Source organism: Oryctolagus cuniculus, chromosome 19 (genome assembly GCF_964237555.1).
Source record: "Oryctolagus cuniculus chromosome 19, mOryCun1.1, whole genome shotgun sequence".
Classification (NCBI taxonomy): domain Eukaryota; kingdom Metazoa; phylum Chordata; class Mammalia; order Lagomorpha; family Leporidae; genus Oryctolagus; species Oryctolagus cuniculus.
This window is the reverse complement of record NC_091450.1, coordinates 37,082,053-37,101,271: the sequence shown is the minus strand read 5'-3', so window position 1 is coordinate 37,101,271 and position 19,219 is coordinate 37,082,053. Positions and strand designations below refer to the sequence as shown.

The 19,219-nt window shown below is 66.0% G+C and overlaps 4 protein-coding genes across 13 annotated transcripts in view; 3 read left to right on the top strand and 1 right to left on the bottom strand.

Annotated features, from left to right (window-relative positions):
- Nucleotides 1–8,483, top strand: part of SNX8 (sorting nexin 8) — a 53,409-nt gene extending 44,926 nt beyond the window's left edge. For both annotated transcript variants that reach the window (XM_051840646.2, XM_051840647.2), the window contains exons 6-11: nucleotides 426–586; nucleotides 984–1,116; nucleotides 3,541–3,609; nucleotides 5,319–5,468; nucleotides 5,715–5,864; nucleotides 6,521–8,483. In XM_051840646.2, coding sequence (XP_051696606.1) covers nucleotides 426–586; nucleotides 984–1,116; nucleotides 3,541–3,609; nucleotides 5,319–5,468; nucleotides 5,715–5,864; nucleotides 6,521–6,634 — 777 coding nt within the window. In that variant the 3' untranslated portion in view covers nucleotides 6,635–8,483. The remainder of the gene's footprint in view (nucleotides 1–425; nucleotides 587–983; nucleotides 1,117–3,540; nucleotides 3,610–5,318; nucleotides 5,469–5,714; nucleotides 5,865–6,520) is intronic.
- Nucleotides 8,086–15,221, bottom strand: NUDT1 (nudix hydrolase 1). Of its 8 annotated transcripts, none has more exons than XM_070064282.1 (4): nucleotides 14,550–15,221; nucleotides 12,614–12,777; nucleotides 9,304–9,449; nucleotides 8,086–9,184 (listed from the first exon to the last, which is right to left on the bottom strand). In XM_070064282.1, exons 2-4 carry the CDS (start codon nucleotides 12,763–12,765, stop codon nucleotides 8,565–8,567), a joined length of 918 nt encoding a protein of 305 aa, XP_069920383.1. In that variant the 5' UTR covers nucleotides 12,766–12,777; nucleotides 14,550–15,221; the 3' UTR covers nucleotides 8,086–8,564. The 8 variants fall into 8 exon arrangements, with proteins under 8 accessions (XP_069920383.1, XP_069920384.1, XP_069920386.1 ...); XM_070064283.1 differs by lacking the exon at nucleotides 14,550–15,221 and adding an exon at nucleotides 14,166–14,299; XM_070064285.1 differs by lacking the exon at nucleotides 14,550–15,221 and adding an exon at nucleotides 14,092–14,116.
- Nucleotides 14,443–18,121, top strand: MRM2 (mitochondrial rRNA methyltransferase 2). Its single transcript, XM_008252637.4, has 3 exons — nucleotides 14,443–14,633; nucleotides 15,373–15,662; nucleotides 17,426–18,121. Exons 1-3 carry the CDS (start codon nucleotides 14,626–14,628, stop codon nucleotides 17,857–17,859), a joined length of 732 nt encoding a protein of 243 aa, XP_008250859.1. The 5' UTR covers nucleotides 14,443–14,625; the 3' UTR covers nucleotides 17,860–18,121.
- Nucleotides 18,122–19,104: 983 nt separating this feature from the next.
- The window catches only part of MAD1L1 (mitotic arrest deficient 1 like 1), a 280,453-nt gene continuing 280,338 nt past the window's right edge, over nucleotides 19,105–19,219 (top strand). For both annotated transcript variants that reach the window (XM_070064279.1, XM_070064278.1), the window contains exon 1: nucleotides 19,105–19,170. The gene's annotated coding sequence lies outside the window, so the exon portion shown is untranslated. The remainder of the gene's footprint in view (nucleotides 19,171–19,219) is intronic.

Genomic DNA, 19,219 nt, shown 5'->3' with positions numbered 1-19,219 from the left:
TCTGTTACACTGTTCCCCTGCACCTGTGAGATCTGTTACACTGTTCCCCTGCACCTGTGAGATCTGTTACACTGTTCCCCTGCTCCTGTGAGATCTGCTACATGGTTCCCCTGCACCTGTGAGCTCTGTTACACTGTTCCCCTGCACCTGTGAGATCTGCTACATGGTTCCCCTGCACCTGTGAGATCTGTTACACTCTTCCCACAGCAGCTGCTTGACCTCTGTCTTTTTTAGCCTGAGAAGGAGCTCCCGAGCCACCGGGATAGGTCTCAGGGGTGAAGGGCTCTCCTGGCCTAGCTGTGGTTCTGCTCTCGCTACTGGCCCGGGAGTTGCAGTGTGCATCCCGTTGGTCGTTGCTGGGTGGTGGCTGCTCCCCTTGGAAGGCCTTTGCAGGCTGGTCGTAAGCGCTTCCCCTGTGCACACAGGACTTCCTCCCAGCTGACATCCACGCGCAGTTTGCCGTCAGCCGGGAGCTCATCCGGAACATCTACAACAGCTTCCACAAGCTGCGTGACCGGGCCGAGCGGATGGCGGCCCGCGCCGTGGACAACGCCGCCGACCTCCTCATCTTCGGGAAGGAGTTGAGGCAGGTGACCCTGTGGGGCTCGCAGTGGGGACCTTGGACTGGGGTAGGCTCAGGGGGAGGTGTGGCTGCCACAGCCCCCACCGTCCTGGGTTGGGCAGACAGGAAGTGCCGTCCAGAAGACTCCGGACATGCAGAGGAACGTGGGCTCGCTCGTCGCCCGTTGCTGGGATTCGATGCCGGCCGCGGTGCCTCCTGAGCCCAGACGGCAGCTCACTGTGCACGCCCAGGGCCCAGGGCTCGCGGGCAGAGAACTGATTCCCTCAGCCAAGAGCTGCCTTGGTCCCCACCTCCTGAGTTTGCCCAGCACCCATTCTTGGCATGGAAGGGTCGGGTAGGACATGCATGCGTGGCCAGCTCGGGCCTTCAGTGTCTCCCCTCTGCGTGTCACTTCCTGCAGTGCCTTAGGCTCTGACACCACGCCGCTGCCCTCCTGGGCCGCCCTGCACAGCAGCACGTGGGGCTCCCTGAAGCAGGCGCTGAAGGGGCTGTCTGTGGAGTTCACACTGCTCGCCGACAAGGCTGCGCGGCAGGTGAGTGGATTGCTCTCCGCGGACGCCTGTCCCAAAGAACGCTCCGCGCCCGGTCCCGGGGTGCCTTCCTCTTAGAGTGACCCCGCTCCGAGTCTGCCTGCCGAGTCCCCTGGGCGGGCCTGCTCTCCCAGTCTGTTCTGGGTGGCTCCCGCCAGGCACGGAACAACAGAAGCCAGCTGGTCGATTCCTGAGCGCCGGCTGTGCTGAGGCTGGAAGACAGACTGGCTGGGCCGGCCTGCCGGTCGCCTTGTGCTCCCTGGCACGTGGTAGATGGGCTCATCAGAATGCCGACCCAGCTGCCAGCACCCCGAGGGACGCCAGCTGCCGCGGGAGCCGTTGCGGTCGGCCGGGGCTCGTTTGGAGATGGGTCTACTCGGGTTTAAAGGCCCGGCCAGAGCTGTGGTGTTTACAGCGGCTCCGTGGTCGTGAGGGGCAGCACACTGGCCGTGAAGCTGCTTAGGGGGAGCTGGGTGGGGCCCCCGCCGCTGTGGGCGGGGCTTTTCCTGCAGGAAGACCGGCTCCAGAGGGCATCGGAGCTGTCCCGGAAGTCCTTGGGTGTCTTCTTCTTCTGCCCCTGGGGCCTGCGTGTTCCCTGTGGAGACCGGTCTGTCACACAGCCACAGTCAGGGTGAACGCAGGGCACCTGGCCACAGGTCTGGTGCTGGTGGCTGCCAGTGCCCCTGCGTGAGTCCTGACAGCTGCTGAGCGGCAGCCTGGGCCATGTGCCTGGGGCCCGGAGCGGGGGAGGACAGAACTGAGGCCGCCCCCATGGCCTCTGCTCACCTGCCCTGCCCTGCCCAGAGATTGGGTGCTGCCGAAGGCGCAGTCTGCACCCAGGGTGTCGCTCTGGCGCTGCACTGTGGAGCACGCCTCCCGCACTGGTGCTGGCCGGGTTGTGGGCACAGTGGCCTGCTCTGGGTCCCCAGCTTCAGGCTGTGCCTGCACACAGGCCAGGGCAGGCCAAGAGTGGGCTTTAGATGCTGCGGATGACCCCCGGGGACCCTTATTCCCCTGGGCGGGGCCTGCCATGCACCTGCACCGCAGGACTTGTCTCCACCACCACGTGGTCCACGTAGAGCCACGCACGGGAGTTGGAAGAGGAGCCGTGGCTGCTGCCCCCTGCGTGCTCTGGCGTGGCCCTTTCTCGCCTCCTCCCTCGTGTCAGCCCGATGTGACAGTGGGTCTTTGGGCTTCTACAGCTCGCGTCCTTACACCCATGCTTCTGCCCCTGGCAGGGGCCTTCCCAGCCTGTGTGTCCACTGGTAAGGCCGAGACGACGGTGCCGCTCGTCCCATCTGCTCCCATGTCCACAGCCAGGGCTTCAGCTAGCAGCGGGGCTGGTGGCGGGCCTGGCTCTGCCCTGAGTGTCGGGGGGAGACCTGGGGTTTGGGGAGCAGGAGGCAGGCGGCACTAGCGCTGTCCTTGCGGGAGTGAGGGCCCTTGTTCCCACTTGTTCCCATCTGTGGGGAGCAACTGGGAGCAACTCGGACTAGACTAAGTTACTGGAATTAAGACTTATTCTATGCATCTGCTCTCCCACAATATGGCGCTGGGAGAGGAGAAAACAGCTTCTACACAGCTGCCTCCAGTTCAACCAATAAACAGCAGGACCTGCTCCTGATTGGAGGAGAGCAGCGTACTCGGCGTGTGGGTAGCAGAGTTGGGATTGGCGGAAGAGGACTATAAAGGAGGAGAGAGACAACATGCACTGGGAACATCTAGCTGAAGGAACACCTGTGCAGCCCCCGAGAGAGCCGGCCGGCGGTGTGCCGCTCCCCTGCGGAAGTGGGGAATGTGGCAGGGGGAACCGCCCTTCCATGGAGGTGGAAGAGACGGTAGCCAACCCGGGAAGAACCAGCAGCAAACCCGGGGAGGGCCGAGCGGATGAAAGAACAGCGCAGGGTCCTGTGTCGTTCCTCCACGAAGAGGGGGAGCGACACCCATCAGAACTGGTTTTTTTTTTTTTTTTCTTTTTTAGATTTAATTTATTTAAAAGGCTGAATGACAGAAAAACAGAACTTTTATTTGTTGGTTTGCTTTTGAAATGGCTGCAGCGGCCAAGCCAAAGCCAGGAGCCTGGAACTCCGTCCTGGTCTCCCATGGGGGTGGCAGGGACCCAAGGACTTGGGCCACATTTGCTGCTTTCCCAGGCGCATCAGTGGGGAGTCGGGCTGGGAGCAGAGAAGCCAGGGCTTGGAGTGGTGCTGCGGCGTGGGATGCCATGGTCACAGGGGCAGCCTAACTCACTTCACCCCGACGCGGGGCCCGGACTCCTGGGCTGGGCTTCTCTGCGTGGTGTTGGTGGGCAGCCCTTTTGCAAAGGGGTCTTCCACAGAGCTGGGAGTGGCTCCGGGAGGAAGCCCCTGCCCAGCCTGGGGCGGATCCTCTGAGTCCCAGGTGGGTAACTCACCCCTTGTTTTCCAGGGCAAGCAGGAAGAGAACGATGTGGTGGAGAAATTAAACCTTTTCCTGGACTTGCTGCAGTCCTATAAGGTGAGTCAGGGACAGAATCGGGGTGGTTTTAGGAGGGCGGGAGAACAGGGCCGCAGAGGGAACACGGGCCTTCCGGAGCCCGTGGCTGGATCCGCAGGGCGCTGCAGCCTGCGGTACCAGCAGGCTCCTCCGAGCTGAGCAGAAGGGTGGCTGCCCCGGGCAGGAGAAACCTTGGGGGCTGTGAGCGTGCCTGTGTGTGTGAGCGTGGGTGTGCACCTGTGAGTGTGGTTGTGCCCCGTGTGTGTGAGCGTGGGTGTGCACCTGTGTAAGCGTGGGTGTGCACTTGTGTGTGAGCAAGGGTGTGCACCTGTGAGTGTGGTTGTGCCCCGTGTGTGTGAGCGTGGGTGTGCACCTGTGTGAGCATGGGTGTGCACTTGTGTGTGAGCAAGGGTGTGCACCTGTGAGTGTGGTTGTGCCCCGTGTGTGTGAGCATGGGTGTGCACCTGTGAGTGTGGTTGTGCCCCGTGTGTGTGAGCCTGGGTGTGCACCTGTGAGTGTGGTGCCCCTGTGTGTGTGAACGTGGGTGTGCACCTGTGTGTGAGCAAGGGTGTGCATCTGTGTGTGAGCATGGGTGTGCACCTGTGTGAGCATGGTTGTGCCCGTATGTGTAGGTGTGCACCTGTGTTGTGAGCATGGGTGTACCCATGTGTGTGCCTGCGGGCGGGCATGTCTGTGTGCGTGCATTCCTATGCCTGTGTGTGTGCGGGTGAACACCAGAGTACCAGTCTCGGGCGTGGCCCTGCGAGGGGAACCTGGGGGCCTGGGCACAGAGCAGGGAGGCCCCCACTGCCGCAGTGGCCTGGAGGAACGTTTGCCTTTGGTAGCCAGAGTTACTCTTCCGGCTGAGGGAGAGTGCAGGCAGAGCTGGCCCAGGGCCTGTGGGGAACGTTCTGGAAGTCTCCTCTGCTGTGCGGGATGGGGCTGATGGCCTGTGAGGCCTCCGTGCTGGCGCTGTGGCCGGGCCCCCAGTCCTGGCGGGGTGGTTTTCAGCCCTGCAGGTGAAGCCAGGGCTCTTCTGCAGGGACGCCACCTCCTGGATTCAGAGCCAGGTGCACGAAGCTGCCGGGGCTCGGGACTTCATGTTGCCTCCCCCCCCCCTTTAAAATTTAAAGTTTTCCTTATTATTTTTTTGAAAGCCCAAGTTAGAGAGGTCTTCCATCAGCTGGTTCACTCCCCAAATGGCCACAACAGCCAGCACTGGGTCAGGCCAAAGCCAGGAGCCGGGAACTCCATCCAGGTCTCCCACATGGGTGCAGGGGCCCACACACTTGGGCCGTCCTCCGCTGCTTTCCCAGGCCTTTAGCAGGGAGCTGGATCAGCCGTGGGGCAGCTGGGATGAGAACCGGTGCCCATGTGGGATGGCGGTGTCGCAGGCAGCGGCTCTGCCCCCTCCCCCACAGTGCCTCCCCAGTTGCCCTTCTGAACTGGGCCGGTTTACATGTGTCTTGCCTGGGGCTGGGGGTGTGTGTGCTCTGACTCTGTGGCTGGCCCACCCTTGCTGTGGCTGGCCTGTGCTGGGTCCTGAGCTGGGCGTGGCCTGGGTGGGGCGTGACTGTTGGAGAAGGCTCCTCTCCTGGGGTCTCCACGGAATCACCTTCAGCCGGTAGCTGAGGGTCACTGCACGGCGTGGGGTGGGCGGGGTGCTCCGGGCGGTCCCGGGCCCCGGCCTGCTGGGTCGGTGGCCGAGGCCAGTGTGCCGCCTGCCGCAGGACCTGTGCGAGCGGCACGAGAAGGGCGTGCTGCACAAGCACCAGCGGGCGCTGCACAAGTACAGCCTGACGAGGAGGCAGATGATGAGCGCCACGGCGCAGAGCCGCGAGCCCGAGGCCGTGCAGCAGCTGGAGTCCCGCATCGTGGAGGTAGGCGCCAGCAGGTGCGGGAGCCTCTCCACGCCTGGCCTGGCCTGGCCTGGCGGGATGAGAGCAGGGAGAGCGGCAGGGGGCGGGGTGGGGGAGCGCGCACGGGCCCAGGCACTCTCTGTGCCTGGCCAGCAGCGCCTGGGGAGGGCCGAGCCTGTGGGCACAGGCGGCGTCAGGCTGGGCCTGGGTGCCCTCCCTGGGGCCAGCTGCTTGGCCAGGCGCCGAGGGAGGCTCCTCTCCTTGCAGCAAGAGAGCGCCATCCAGACCATGGAGCTGAGGAACTACTTCTCCCTGTACTGCCTGCACCAGGAGACGCAGCTGGTGCACGTCTACCTGCCCCTCACCTCCCACATCCTCGGGGCCTTCGTGAACTCCCAGATCCAGGGCCACAAGGAGGTGAGGCCCAGCGGGGCCTGCAGACACAGCCCCGCCGCGGAACCCCTGGTCTCGTTGGCAGATTTGCAGCTGGGAGGTTGTCCCTGGTCCGGGCGGGGGCTGAGGAGGGAGGAGCAGAGGGCTCAACGTGGGCGGAGGAGGAGCGTAGGGAGTCCTGAGCTCCGAGGCCTCGGGGGAGGGCTGTGTCCCCGCCACCCGCTCCCCTCCCGGCCTGTCCACCGGTCACCGCCCAGTGTAGTCCCTGCGCTCCCCTCACGTCCCGTGTCCTGCGTCCCTCTGCTTCCAAGGGACCAGGAGTCCCTACAGGGAGGGCGCCTCCGCCCGCGGCCACGCCAGCTCCTGGACCCGGGGAGCAGCTCAGGTCCCAGATCTGTAGCTCCGGTCTGCAGCCTCTTGGGAGACCCCCACGGCTCAGTTTCCCCCCTTGGAAGGCGGGGTCCATGTGTCCTCCAGCTTAATCCTGAGGTCGATGTCGCCTTGGCATTTGAACCACGTGGAGCCTGCGGGGCTGCTGGAGCGAGGGGGGAGCAGGCTCACGTGGCCCTGGGTCGGCCCCTGTGTGTCCACCGGGTCCTCGCCAGCCAACGGGACAGAGCCGTTATGGTGCTTCACGGGGGAGCCGCTTCCCCGCTCTCACTGTGTTTTCTCCCCCACAGATGAGCAAAGTGTGGAACGAGCTGGCGCCCAAGCTGAGCTGCCTCTTTGCCGGGCCGCACGGTGCTACGGCCGCCACCGCCGGGGGTCCCGCAGGCCGGCTGTGCCCTCACTAGTGCCCGAGGCCCCGGCCAGCTCCTGCGGCCTCACCAAAGCCTCTTTCCACACGCGTGTCCCTGGCTCGTTCCCTCTGGACTGCAGCCCCTGGTGCTCCTGGGGGCCTGGTGCTCCTGAGGCCAGGAAGTCTGGATGTGCCCTCACGGCCTGTCCTGCCAGCCTGCGGGGAGGAGCCCGCGGGTTCCCAGCTGCTGACTGGGGGAAGCAAGGATCGCGTTCCCACGGCAGTGCCTTGGGGGACTGGGGACTCCTGCATGGGACACTGGGAGGGGGTCAGCCACAGGGCAGGACCGCCGCCGCAGCGTGTGCTGGGCGAGCTCTCAGAGCTGTGGGGCCACTGCCAGCGTCTGCAGACACTCTAGGCTCTGGGGGGTGGGGGCAGGGACCCTTGCTGCACCAGTGCTACAGGGCACGGACCTGGTGTCAGGTGCCCCGACTGCCCCTCCACACACGCAGACCTCCAGACCCCGCGTGCCTCGTGGTCTGGGTGTGGAGGACGTGGCTCTGAGACCTGGAAACCGTGTGAACGGGGCTTCTGTCCATCCAGGGCTGGTCACCCAGTGCCGGAGCCCACACCGCGGGCCCCGAGCCTGCTGGGGCAGGGAAGTGTTACAGGGGTTCACCCCCTTCCAAGGCCACGAGGCCCTGGCCCAGCCGCCCCCAGGGGCAGGTGAAGGAGGCTCTTCTGCTTTGTGGGGTCAGAGGTCACGGAGGCCCAGTGTGCCGCTGCCTGAGTCTCCTGGTGGGAACCGTGCGGGGCCTCCCGGTGCCCAGTGTTCTGGGGCGGGGGGAGATGCTAGGGGAGGACTTGCCTGGATGACAGCCCCTCTGTAGTCCTCCTCCCAGGGGCATGGCCAGGGCTGTGCTCCCAGCCTGAGGTAGGGCTGCACCGGGCCCCTGTGCAGTGCAGGCGGCCATCCTTGGGGCCAGCTGGCTCATGTCCCCGGGCTGGGAGAGTCGGGTCTCTGGCCATGGTGGGCCCTGTGGGTCTGTGCCTTCCTGCCTGGGGTGGCTGGTGCCTGCATTTGGAACCACTGGCCCCACCCAAGTCACAGCCACTTGTGCCTCGGAACCCTCCCCCAGGCGTAGAAGCAAGCACTCAGCTGCCCAGGGGACTCAGGCCCAGCGCCTGAGCTGGAGTGCGTGCCCCCTGGTCTGCTGTGGACCCTACAGACTTGTCACTGCTCCCCGCCCAGGTGGGGGGGGGACAGGGGCCTCCAGGGCAGGCGCTGTCAGCACAGCGGCCAAGGGGACCCCAGTACCAAGGCTTCAGAATAAACTGAAAAGAACTTGACCGACAGGGACCTGGCGCGTGACTCGCGAGGTCTCCCTGCAGGCCTTCGGGGCCCTGCGCTGTCTCCCCGGCTGAGGCAGGGGTGCTGGGGCCCCACAGCTGGCAGAGGGGGAGCCTCCTACCCTGGTCACCCACCTTCCCCCAGGCGTGAGCCAGCAGCAGGTCAGCGGGGTGGGACCTGCTGGGCACGGCAGGCAGGGGCTGCCGCCTTCTGGCCCTGCCTGGTTTTCCTGGGAGAGGGAGATGGCACCTGCCGCTCAGCCCGTGTCCCGGCCCAAGGTGGCAGAGTGGGTGTCTCCCCAGTGCCAGGCCGAGTGAGGGTGACCTGCCGTGTGGTGGCAGTGGGCGCCACGCGGTCCCTGGCCAGGCTTGCTGTGCGTCTAAGGCTTCTCCCTTCCTACGGGAGCGAGGTTTTCGTAGGAGGCACTTTGAGGCTGTGGGAATCAATTACTGCGACCTGCAATAAACTGGAAGCGTTTACAGATGGCTTATGTGCCGCAGTCCCTACCCCCAACTTCCACGAGCGGTCATTAAACTCATGGACGCAAGCTGGGCGAAGCAGTCAGTTCTGGTCTCCTCCCTCGCACAGTGGGAAGCAGCTCCGTGCTCTTGGGGCAGGGGCACGGGCATGGCACTCAATGTGGGTCTGTGCCCTGGGCGCATGGCCAGCGGAGGTGGAGCAGCACCCAGGCCCCGCCAGGAGCTGCTGGCCCGGTGCCTCCCTCTCTGCCCGGCACGCCCCCCGGGACCGGGACAGGCGGAGCTGCACCCAGGCCCTGCCAGGAGCTCCCAGCCCTGTGCCTTCCGCTCGTCTCCCTTCTCTGCCCGCCTCCCACCCCTACCCCCACCCCCACCCCCCAGGCCCGGGACTGAGCTGGCCATGCCAGTGCCTGCGGAAATCTGTAAAAAAAAAAAAAAAAAAAAAAGCCTTTATTTTCCTTCAGTCCAATGACAGTCCAGCACAAGTCAGCTGCGCTCCGTGAGCCCGGCGGCTCCGGCCCTCCGGCTAGAGCACGTCCACCTCTCGCAGTGTGTAGTCCAGGATGGTGTCCTGGCCCTGGAACTTGAAGTGGCCCTGGAACTTCCTGCCCTGCAGCAGGAGCGGCAGCCAGTACCTGTCGTCGGGCCACATGTCGCCAAAGGGGATCTGGTCCAGCTGGAACCACTGTGGGCGCATTTCTGCAGTGGGGAGGCGGGGGTGAGACGTCCTGCCCGGATCTGAACGGAGCTGCTGTGGGGCAGGACCTCCTGGGGGCTGAAGCCTCAAGGTCACCACCCAGCTCAGGCGTGGGCCCGGCTGCGTCGGTACCCCAGACCTGCAGCACTCCAGAGGGCAGTGGGGAGCAGCCCCCCCTCCCCCCCGCCGAGGCTCACCATCGCTCTCCACAGGTGTGCCCTGCACACAGTCGGTACGGAAGATGTGCACGTCCATCCGCTCGGGGTTGCCCACGAACTCGAACACGATGTGGCCCACCTTGTGCAGCGTGTCCACGGTTAGCCCGCTCTCCTCCTGCAGCTCCCTGTGGGTGGAAGGGAGAGGGGAGGGAAGGGGTCAGGGAAGGCACCGGAGGCAGGAGGAGCAGGCGTGGGGCACTGTGGGCCTGGCGCGAGGGGAGTGGGGTGGCGTTCACGCCGAGGGCCTCAGCAGAGCTGACGCAGGCAGAGCTGATGCAGCCAGCGCGGACCCCCGAAGTCCTGGCGGTCGGGTTCTGGGGAGGAGCACAGTGCCGTCCTGTCCTCTGCCGGCTGACCGCCCAAGCCTGCTGAGCCAGCCACAAGTTGGGTAGCAGCCCCGGGGCTGACGGCCCTGCGCTCGGGGCCCAGGTGCCCAGGGAATCGTCCTTCCGTCTCAGGCTCCTGTCATGCCTCTGGCTCTGCCTCGGACACGACCCACACGCTCCGGGCCGTTTCCGCACGGGCTGACCTGGCCATGGGAGCACGCCATGTGGGACAAGCAAGCAGCACCAGCCGGCCCTGATGCTGTCCCCTCCTAGAGAAGCCAGAGCCGGGGCACCACCCGCGCTCGCCACCCCGGGAACCCCTGGCGCCAGCTTAGTGATCCCTGGGTCCTTCTCTGCATCATGAGCCTGTCAGGCCACCCCCCAGGAGAGGACTATGTGGCTTCTACGCTGCAGGGCTAGCTCTGGTGTGGGATAAGTCACTGCCTGTGGGGCCGGCATCCCATATAGGCACCTGTTTGAGTCCTGGCTGCTCTACTTCCGATCCAGCTCCCTGCTGGTAGCTAAGAAAAAGCAGCAGAAGACGGTCTAGGTGTCTGGGTCCCTGTCACCCACGTGGGAGACCCGGGTGGAGCTCCTGGCTTCAGATCAGCTCAGCTCCGGCTGTTGTGGCCACTTGAGGACTGAACCAGCAGATGGAAGACCTCTCTCTATCCTGGATTTTAAATAACTAAGTCTTTTAAAAAGGAACAGTCACCCTGTGGCCACTGTCGGGAGCCCACGGGGAGCATCTCGGTGCGTGCAGGGTGCCCACTTCTCACTTCCCATTCAGGCCCTCTGCAGGTACTTCCTGGAGGCCCTGCCCCGGGCTCAGGGCTCTGGGGACTTACCAGGCCACAGTGGCACCAGCCCAGGGGGTTTCTCACTTCCTCACTGCCCTCTGCTTCTATAAAACTGTGCTCACACGGTCTGACCATTTATGGTTCTGTGCAACAAGAACCTTTTAAAATTGTGTTTGTAGGGCACAGAGATTCAGAGCTCGCCCACCTTCTGGTTCACTCCCCTACCAGGCTTGGTTACTTCTGATCTAGCTGGGTTAGCAGCACGCTCACACCGTGTGGCCTGCCTGCCCAGGGCGGCGAGCAAAGTCCCTGGGACACACGTTAGGCCACGGGGGCCTCAGCCTGGCTGGACCGGAGCCCCCAGCCACCACCTCCAGTGCACAGGCCTGACAGTGGCACTGACTTACTGAGGGTTAATTAGAGCTGGACTTTTCATGTGGGGGCGTGGTGGCTAGAGGCTTCCCAGGGGCCGGCGCTGTGGCACAGCGGGTTAAGCCTCTGCCTGCAGTGGGCGCCAGTTCGAGCCCCGGCTGTTCCTCTTCCGACCCAGCTCTCTTCCACTGGGAAGGCAGTGGAGGACGGCCCAGGGGCTTGGCCCCTGCACCCGCGCGGGAGACCTGGAAGCTCCTGGCTCCTTGTTTGGATCAGTGCGGCTCTGGCCATTGGGGCCAGCGGGGGCATGAGCGCAGCAGGGCTCAGCGAGGCTCCTGGCAGCAGCCTGGCAAGTCGCGTTGTAAGAGACTTCGCCTACTGATTCTGTGTTTTGACTAATTTTAGTTCATCTTCCCAAATGCACGCAGCATGTGGCACTGGCAGTCTCACCAGCGAAAGCTGGGTAACCGACAGACGCAGCCCACGCCGCCGCAGGTCCCGATGCTCAGTTCCCGGGAAGCAGCCGGAGGAGGGCTTGAGCGTAAACATGGAGCAGGCGAGCGGGAAGTGGCTCCAGGCCCAGGGGTGGAGCGGGGAGGCCCCTTTCACCACACTCGACTTGGGTTCTCGCTGCTGGAAACCTGGTCCCCCGCCGTGCACCAGGCATAGCGCCCTGTGCACCTGCCCAGCTGCCTCCGCGCCACGGAGGCTGAGGACAGGCCCTCCAAGATGGTGGAAGTATGGAGTGGGTGAGCGTGCCCACCTGTGGCCTCTGGGCATCCTGACAGAAGGGGGGGGTGCACGGGCAGAGCCCACACCAGGCTCATCCTCGCCCCCTCCCCCTTCCTGGGCTGCTGGACACCAGGTCTCTGGGGGTGGGGGATGGGAAGATGGTCAGGGCAGCCCCAAGGAGAGCCACTCTCACTGCTGGAGACCTGGGGGCCCCAGGGTCTCTGCACCCAGGCTGCACCTTACTGCACAGGAGGAGGGGCACGTGTGCCTACCCTTGATTGCATCCTGCACATCCTCTCCTCAGCTGCTGCCCCTCGGCAAGCAGGCCTGGCTGGGCAGGTGCCCTGAGAGAAGCCCCTCACGGGCTGGGGCGGCCGCACCACGCAGTCCTCCAGGCTCGAGGGTCTGCACTAGGTGGGCAGGTGCGGTCCTGTGTTCTGAACTTCTGTCTTCAGTGTAGGGGAGCGGCCTGGCCGGCTGTACAAACGTCTGGGAAGCAGGGGGGCCCCCGTGTGCACGGGGCAAGGCTGGGATGCAGGGAGCCTGGCACCCCTAAGGGAATGCTGAGACCCCTACACTGGAGGGGGGTCTGAGTGAGAAAGCCAGTCTGGGCCGGCGTCACGGGGTTAAGCTGCCACTCACAACACCAGCACCCGAGTGCAGGTGCAAGAACAAGACCGCGGCAGCGCAGGGCTGGCCCCGCCGAACGCGTCCTCACGCCAGCCAGGGGCCAGGGCAGCAGACACCAGCACGTCCGCGAGCGACTGGCGGCGCGGTCCCTTCCCACGCCCGGCGGTATGCCGAGGAACACGTGAGACTCAGCGTGCCCAAGGCTCCGGAGAGACACGACCGACAAACCCGGGGACTGCCGGGCTCACAGCACGGCCAGAGCAGCGTCCCCCACGCGCCCTGAAGTCAGGCCACGACCTGTGGGGCGGTCAGCACAGGCCTTGACTTCTACTCCCGCCTCCCAGAAGCTGAGGCTCCGGGTCAGGACACGTCCAGTTACAGAGCTCTGCAGGCCGCTGCCACAGCCACAGCCCCACCCCCACTCCTCACCTCCTGGCCCCGGCCTCGATGGTCTCTCCGGCTTGTACTTTACCTCCGAAGCCGTTCCAGCGCCCGGCCCCGAAGCCGCGCTTCTTCATGCCCAGGAGAAGGCGTGGGGGCTGCAGGACCAGCACCAGGGTATAGAGCCTGGTGGCGCCCATGGTCCCCGGGTCCTGTGAGCACGGCGAGAGGGCACGGTCAGCCTCCAGGTGGTCCGGAGGGAGGCCAGGCCGCCACCTCCCAGCCCTGGCCCTCAGGACCTCGGCCATCCGGGCCAGGCAGTCAGAGCCACCTCTGCCCACTGCCTGGTGCTCTCAGCGACACAGAACAGGGCCTTTCCAAGGAGGGCTGCTGCTGCCCCTGGGCTGGCCCCCGGGAGCCCCAAGCCCAGCCCCTGTGCCCAGCTGGCCACAAAGAACCCGTGAAGTTTATCCAGTGCTCTGACCCCAGGGTCTGGCCTCGGCCTTGTCAGAGAGGCTGCTTCCGGCCCAGTGGGATGTGGCTGGTGTCCGTGGACAGGGCCGGGGCAGGTCCACTTCCTGGGGCAGCAGTTACCCTGTGCTCACACCTGGCAGCCACAGGAGTGCGTGGCCAGAGAAGCCACGGAGGCAGATGCCCCTGCCGGAGCCCACTCCTCCTACGGCCATCCCTGTCCCTGTCCCAGCCCGCGGCTCCCACCCTCCTCAGCACCTGGGGCCCTCCTTGGAAGTCGTGGTGTGTGACTACAGACCCAAGGCTGCGTGGGGAATGTGGTCTGTGCAGGGGCTTCCCACAGGGCCGAATGCTTTCTCCCAGCCTGGTTGCGCCATGCCCCACACCTGGCTTCTTCCCGCCCTCCCTTCTATCCTTTAAAAGACTTATTTACTTGATGGCCAGCGCTGTGGCTCACTAGGCTAATCCTCTGCCTTGCGGCGCCGGCACACCAGGTTCTAGTCCCGGTCGGGGCGCCGGATTCTGTCCCGGTTGCCCCTCTTCCAGGCCAGCTCTCTGCTGTAGCCAGGGAGTGCAGTGGAGGATGGCCCAAGTGCTTGGGCCCTGCACCCCATGGGAGACCAGGAAAAGCACCTGGCTCCTGCCATCGGATCGGCGCGGTGTGGCGGCGTGCGGCGGCCATTGGAGGGTGAACCAACGGCAAAGGAAGACCTTTCTCTCTGTCTCTCTCTCTCACTGTCCACTCTGCCTGTCAAACAATAAAAAAAAGACATTTACTTGAAAGACAGAGTTACAGGGAGAGAGAGAGAGAGAAACACGCTTCCATCCACTGGTTCACTCCCCATATGGCTGAAAAGCCGAAGCCAGGAGCTTCTTCTGGGTCTCCCACACCCGTGCAGGGGCCCAAGCTTGGGCCATCTTCCACTGCTTTCCCAGGCCACAACAGGGAGCTGGCCGGGAAGTGGAGCAGCCGGGACTCGAACCAGAGCTCACACAGGAGGCCGGCACTGCAGGCCGCGGCTCGGCTGCCCGCCCCTCGACAGCGGCCCCCAAACCTGGCTTTCTGAGCTTCGAGGATGAAGGCAGCGCCAAGGCCATTCTCATGCACTCAGCACCGGCAGATTCTTACTTTGAAAGGCAGAGAGAAAGCGCGAGCGTCCACCTGCTGGTTCGCGCCCCCCAGTGGCTGCTTTGGCCAGAGCTGGGCCAGGAGCCGGGGCCAGGCCTCCAGCGGTCCCAGCGCACCAGCGGGAGCTGGACCAGGCCCGCAGCCGGCGGGCCCCGGGGACTACACTACTCGCTGGGCCCGGCCCCCACTTCGGCCTGCGCTCCCCACTTCCCGACCCGGGCAGAGCCTGGCCGCGCGGCCGGGAAGCGGACTCCAGGGCTCGGAGCGCGCGCCCCGGCCGGGTCCTCGCGCGGGCCGAGGAGGGCAAGCGCGCCCAGCCGCCGGCGCCCACCCCCGCCGCGGGCCCGGGTCCCTGGGGCACCCCCACGCCCCGCGCGCCCCTACCTGTGCCAATGCGCCGGGGGGCGGGGCCTCGGCCGGAAGTGGCGCGGCGCTTCCGGGGGCGCGGAGCGAGGCGCCGATGGCGGGGTAAGGGGGTTGGCGGCGCCCGTGTGGGGCGCCTGCCGCGTGTGCGCGGGGAGCCGGGAGCGGTGGGAAGACCCCCCCCCGGGAGCCGAGAGCGGTGGGAAGACCCCCCCCGCCCGGGAGCCGGGGGCCGTGGGAAGACCCCCCCCCCGCCCGGGAGCCGGGAGCGGTGGGAAGACCCCCGCCCGGGGAGCCGGGAGCGGTGGGAAGACCCCCCCGCCCGGGAGCCGGGAGTGGTGGGAAGACCCCCCCCCGCCCGGGGAGCCGGGAGCGGTGGGAAGACCCCCGCCCGGGAGCCGGGAGCGGTGGGAAGACCCCTCCCGCAGCCCCTGACCCAGACAGGGCGCCCGCCACGGCCGCGTGCGGGACTTGGGGAGGGAGATGAACCCGCGAGGGGCGGGGGAGCCCGGGCAGGTGGCGTTGGGGGCGAGGCGGGCTGCAGGTGCGGCAGGTGTGCAGGTGGGCGGGGCTGCAGGTGGCCGCGCTGCGGTTGAGTCTCGGGGTTCCGAGGCTGGGCGTGGGCGGGGTGGGCCCCTGGATGGGGGCTTCTCCCCGAGTGGTCACGGGGCGCCACCTCCGCGTGTGTCCTGACGCCCGCCCGGGGTCTCACTGGACCTCCGCCGTGTCCTCCGAGGCCTGGAGTGCGTTCTGAAGTCCGCGAGGACGTGGGTTCGGGGGACACCGGCAGCGCAGGGCGCACACTGAGTGGGGTGCGCCCTGCCCGCCCCGTCTCTGTCGCCAGGTACCTGAAGCTGCTGCGCGCTCCGCTGCGGCGGGGGCCGGTCCAGGCTGCCGGGGGGCGCCGCGAGAGCTGCTCCGGGGCCGAGCACCGGTGGCTGCAGCGGCACCTCCGCGACCCTTTCGTGAAGGCGGCGCGGGCGGAGAGCTACCGCTGCCGCAGCGCCTTCAAGCTGCTGGAGATGGACCGCAAGCACCGGATTCTGCGGCCCGGCCTGCGGGTGCTGGACTGTGGGGCCGCCCCGGGGTCCTGGAGCCAGGTGGCCGTGCAGAGGGTCAACGCGGCAGGCACAGGTGGGACCGCGTCATCCGCGCTCTTCCGGAGATGTAGAGAGTGAGGTCTCCCATCCGCTGGTTCACTCCCCAGTGGCTGCAACGGCCGGGCCAGGCTGAAGCCCGGAGCTTCTTCGGGGTCTCCACGCGGGTGCAGGGCCCAAGCACTTGGCCCATCTTCTACCGCTTTCCCGGGCCACAGCAGAGAGCTGGATCGGAAGTGGAGCCGCTGGGATGTGACGGGCACCCACATGGGATGCTGGGGTCGCAGGTAGTGCCTTAACCCATCAGGCCACAGTGCCAGCCCCCGACAGCGCCTTCCCACGGCCCTGCATCTGAGGGCGTGCGGGCAGGCTGCTCTCTGCCCCTGGGAACGGGGGTGAGCCCCTCTGGGAAGGCACACAATGGCCACTTCGGTTCTTTAGTAATAATGATGAGAAAAACAGGACTTTTTCAAAATCAGAGACAAGGGGCCAGTGTTGGGTCAGCCGGTTAAGCCACTGCCAGCAGTCCCGGCACCTGCTCTCCCCCCGCCATGAGCCTTGGTTCGAGTCCCGGCTGCTCCACTCCCCATCCAGCTCTCTGCTATGGCCTGGGAAAGCAGTAGAAGATGGCCCAAGTCCTTGGGCCCCTGCACCTGCGTGGGAGACCCGGATGGAGCTCCTGGCTCCTGAAGTGTTAGCTAGGAATCAAATGCATTTGTTCCTTTCTCGCAGGCAGACAGAACTCAAAGCCCTGTGACTTTTTTATTTAAACGTTTATTTGAAAGGCAGAGCATCAGGGAAAGGGAGACAGACAGACCTCACATTCGTGGGTTCACTCTCCAAGTGGCCACAGTGGCCAAAGCTGGGCCAGGCTGAAGCCAGGAGCCAGGAGCTCCTTCCTGCTCTCCCATGTGGCTGGCCGAGGCCCAGTGCCTTCCCAGGGACGTTGGCAGGAAACTGGATCAGAAGCTGAGCAGCCAGGACCAGAGCTAGCGCTCTGCCGTGGGGTGCTGACTTCACGGGCAGCAGTTCCACCCGCTGAGTCACAGCGCCGGCCTCAGCTTCTTAGCCGAGCCACAGCCATGCTCCCAGCCCGGCCACGGCCCCAGCCGAGCTATGGTCACGCTCCCAGCCCGGCCACGGCCACGGCCCCAGCCCGGCCACAGCCACGCTCCCAGCCCAGCCACAGCCACGGCCCCAGCCCGGCCACGGCCACGCTCCCAGCCCAGCCATGGCCCCAGCCCCAGCCCAGCCACGGCCCCAGCCGAGCCACAGCCACGCTCCCAGCCCGTCCACGGCCACGCTCCCAGCTTGTGCAGCGGCCTTCGGTTGGAAGAGGCAGGGGGAGGCCGAGAGCCTCGCAGGTGGGAAGGGGGAACACTGGCCTTTTATTTCCTGACTCAGATGGGGACAAGGAGCTCCATCTGGGTCTCCCACGGGGTGCCAGGGGTCCAGACACCTGGGCCATCCTGAGCTGAAGCGGAGCAGCCGGGCCTTGAACCAGTGCCCCAGGTGCGGGTCCCTCTCCTGTTTCAGTGACCGACAAGACCATAGCAACACAGGAACCTCCCTCGGAGCAAGCCCCTGGCGGTGGAGTGCTGTCATAGTTCTAAGTCCTGGGGCTGGCCCTGGGTCTGCCTGTCGCTCTCTCTGACCCTGGGACGGTCACTTTCTGCCCTGGCCTTGGTCTGCAAGGCTGGGGGTGGAGCCCGCCGTCCCTGGGTGTAGGATCACACCCTGTGTTGTGTGTGTGTGCACAGACCCCGGTGTGGGTGATAACTCGGACGCCTCCCTCCGCAGACCCCAGCTCTCCCGTGGGCTTCGTGCTGGGCGTGGACGTTCTGCACGTCTTCCCCCTGGAGGGAGCGACTTTCCTGTGTCCCGCCGACGTGATGGACCCGGGAGCCTGGCCCAGAATCCGAGAGCTGCTTCCCGGGGGCGTGGCGGACGTGGTGCTGAGCGACATGGCGCCCAACGCCACAGGGATCCGGGCCCTGGACCACGACAGGCTCATCAGCCTCTGCCTGGCCCTGGTGGACCTGGCTCCTGACCTCCTGCAGCCGGGGGGGACGCTGCTTTGTAAGACCTGGGCTGGAAGTCAGAGCCATCGGCTGCAGAGCCGGCTGAGAGAGGAGTTCCTGAGTGTGAGGGCCGTGAAGCCCGAGGCCAGCAGGAAGGAGTCGGCGGAAGTGTACCTGCTGGCCACGCAGCACCGCGGGAGGAAGGGCCGGTGAGGCAGCCAGGCCCGGCACTGCGCCCCTCCTGACTCCCCGCGCGGCCCGTGCTCTGGGCCTGTGGCCTGTGGCCTGGAGATGCGGCAGGACAAGAAGGGGAGCCTTTTCTTGTTTGGCACCAGCGAGGAAAGTTCATGCAGAGGCCGCAACACACAGCGTTGGGTGTGGGTTCTGTGGGGATGCAGGGAGAGGCAGGGCCAGGCAGGGCGGCCCCGCCTTCACAGCCTGCTGGCGGATTTCAGAGAAGCAGGTGTTGGCGTGGCCCCAAGGACACAGCACGCGGGGGTCTCCCGGCTGCTCAGCTGCGTGGGTGTGGACCGGCCTGAGGTCCCCGACTGGGGCAGGCAGGCCCGGGCTGCTGGCCATTAGGGGAGACGGGCTGTGAGTGTGCCCAGGGCCAGGCAGTCCACTAGGTGGTTAAGAGTTCCATGGTTTTAAATAAATAATAATAATAAAAAAGCCGAGAATGACTGGTTTCTTTCTTTGACAGGTAGAGTTACAGACAGTGAGAAAGAGGTCTTCCTCCCGTTGGTTCACTCCCCAAATGGCCACAATGGGCAGCACTGAGCTGATCGAAGTCTGGAGCCAGGTGCCCCCTCCTGGTCTCCCACGCGGGTGCAGGACCCAAGCACTTGGGCCATCCTCCACTGCACTCCCTGGCCAGCAGAGAGCTGGCCTGGAAGAGGGGCAGCTGGGACTCGAACCTGGTGCCCATATGGGGTGCCGGCACTGCAGGTGGAGGATTAACCTAGTGCACCACGGCGCCGGCCATGGCAAACGACTGGTTTCTTCAAAGCTATTTCCTGTAGACCCTGGGGCTCCGTCCAGGCCAGCCCGCGCCCCTCCTTCCCTCTCCCAGGTCGCCCAAGCTGGGGTGCCCCCTGTCCTGGCGTGTGGGGGGCGGCGCCGGGAGGCGGAGAGGGGTGGGTGCGGCTCGCGGGAACCCGGGAGCCCAGCCCCTGGGGCGAGGGGCGCCCCGGCCGGGGTCCCCGGCGCTGGCGCGGTGCCCTGGGGCATACACCCTGCATCCGCCCCGAAGGTTACGGTTGTGCGTTCAGGCCGGTGCCGCAGTGGCAACGCTCGGGGAGAGCGTCGGGGGCGCAAAAAGTTCGTCCGAGGCGGCTCCGTGGGGCGCGAGTCCCCATCCCCAGCGAGAGCTCCCGCGGCCCCGCGATCGCGGGCGCGGCTACTCGGTTCTTTACGGCCGGCTCCGCCGAAGTCTCGCGAGAGCCAGCCCCTCATCTCGCGATAGGTGGGCGCGGGCGGAGCGGAGGGAGATCCGAGCGGCGGCGGCGGGCAGCGGCGGCTGAGGTGAGCGGCCGGCTCGGAGCGCGGCTCGCCGGCCCGGGCGCTGCCCGTC

Bases quoted from the DNA above. Each gene is read 5' to 3' on its own strand.
- MRM2 (XM_008252637.4), top strand. The intron at 15,663-17,425 runs GTGGGACCGCGT...CTCCCTCCGCAG, and splicing joins GGTCAACGCGGCAGGCACAG to ACCCCAGCTCTCCCGTGGGC.
- NUDT1 (XM_070064282.1), bottom strand. From the start codon at position 12,765: ATGGGCGCCACCAGGCTCTATACCCTGGTGCTGGTCCTGCAGCCCCCA. The intron at 9,450-12,613 runs GTGAGGAGTGGG...TTCCACCCACAG, and splicing joins ATCGAGGCCGGGGCCAGGAG to GGAGCTGCAGGAGGAGAGCG. The intron at 9,185-9,303 runs GTGAGCCTCGGC...TTGAGGCTTCAG, and splicing joins CACACCTGTGGAGAGCGATG to CCCCCAGGAGGTCCTGCCCC.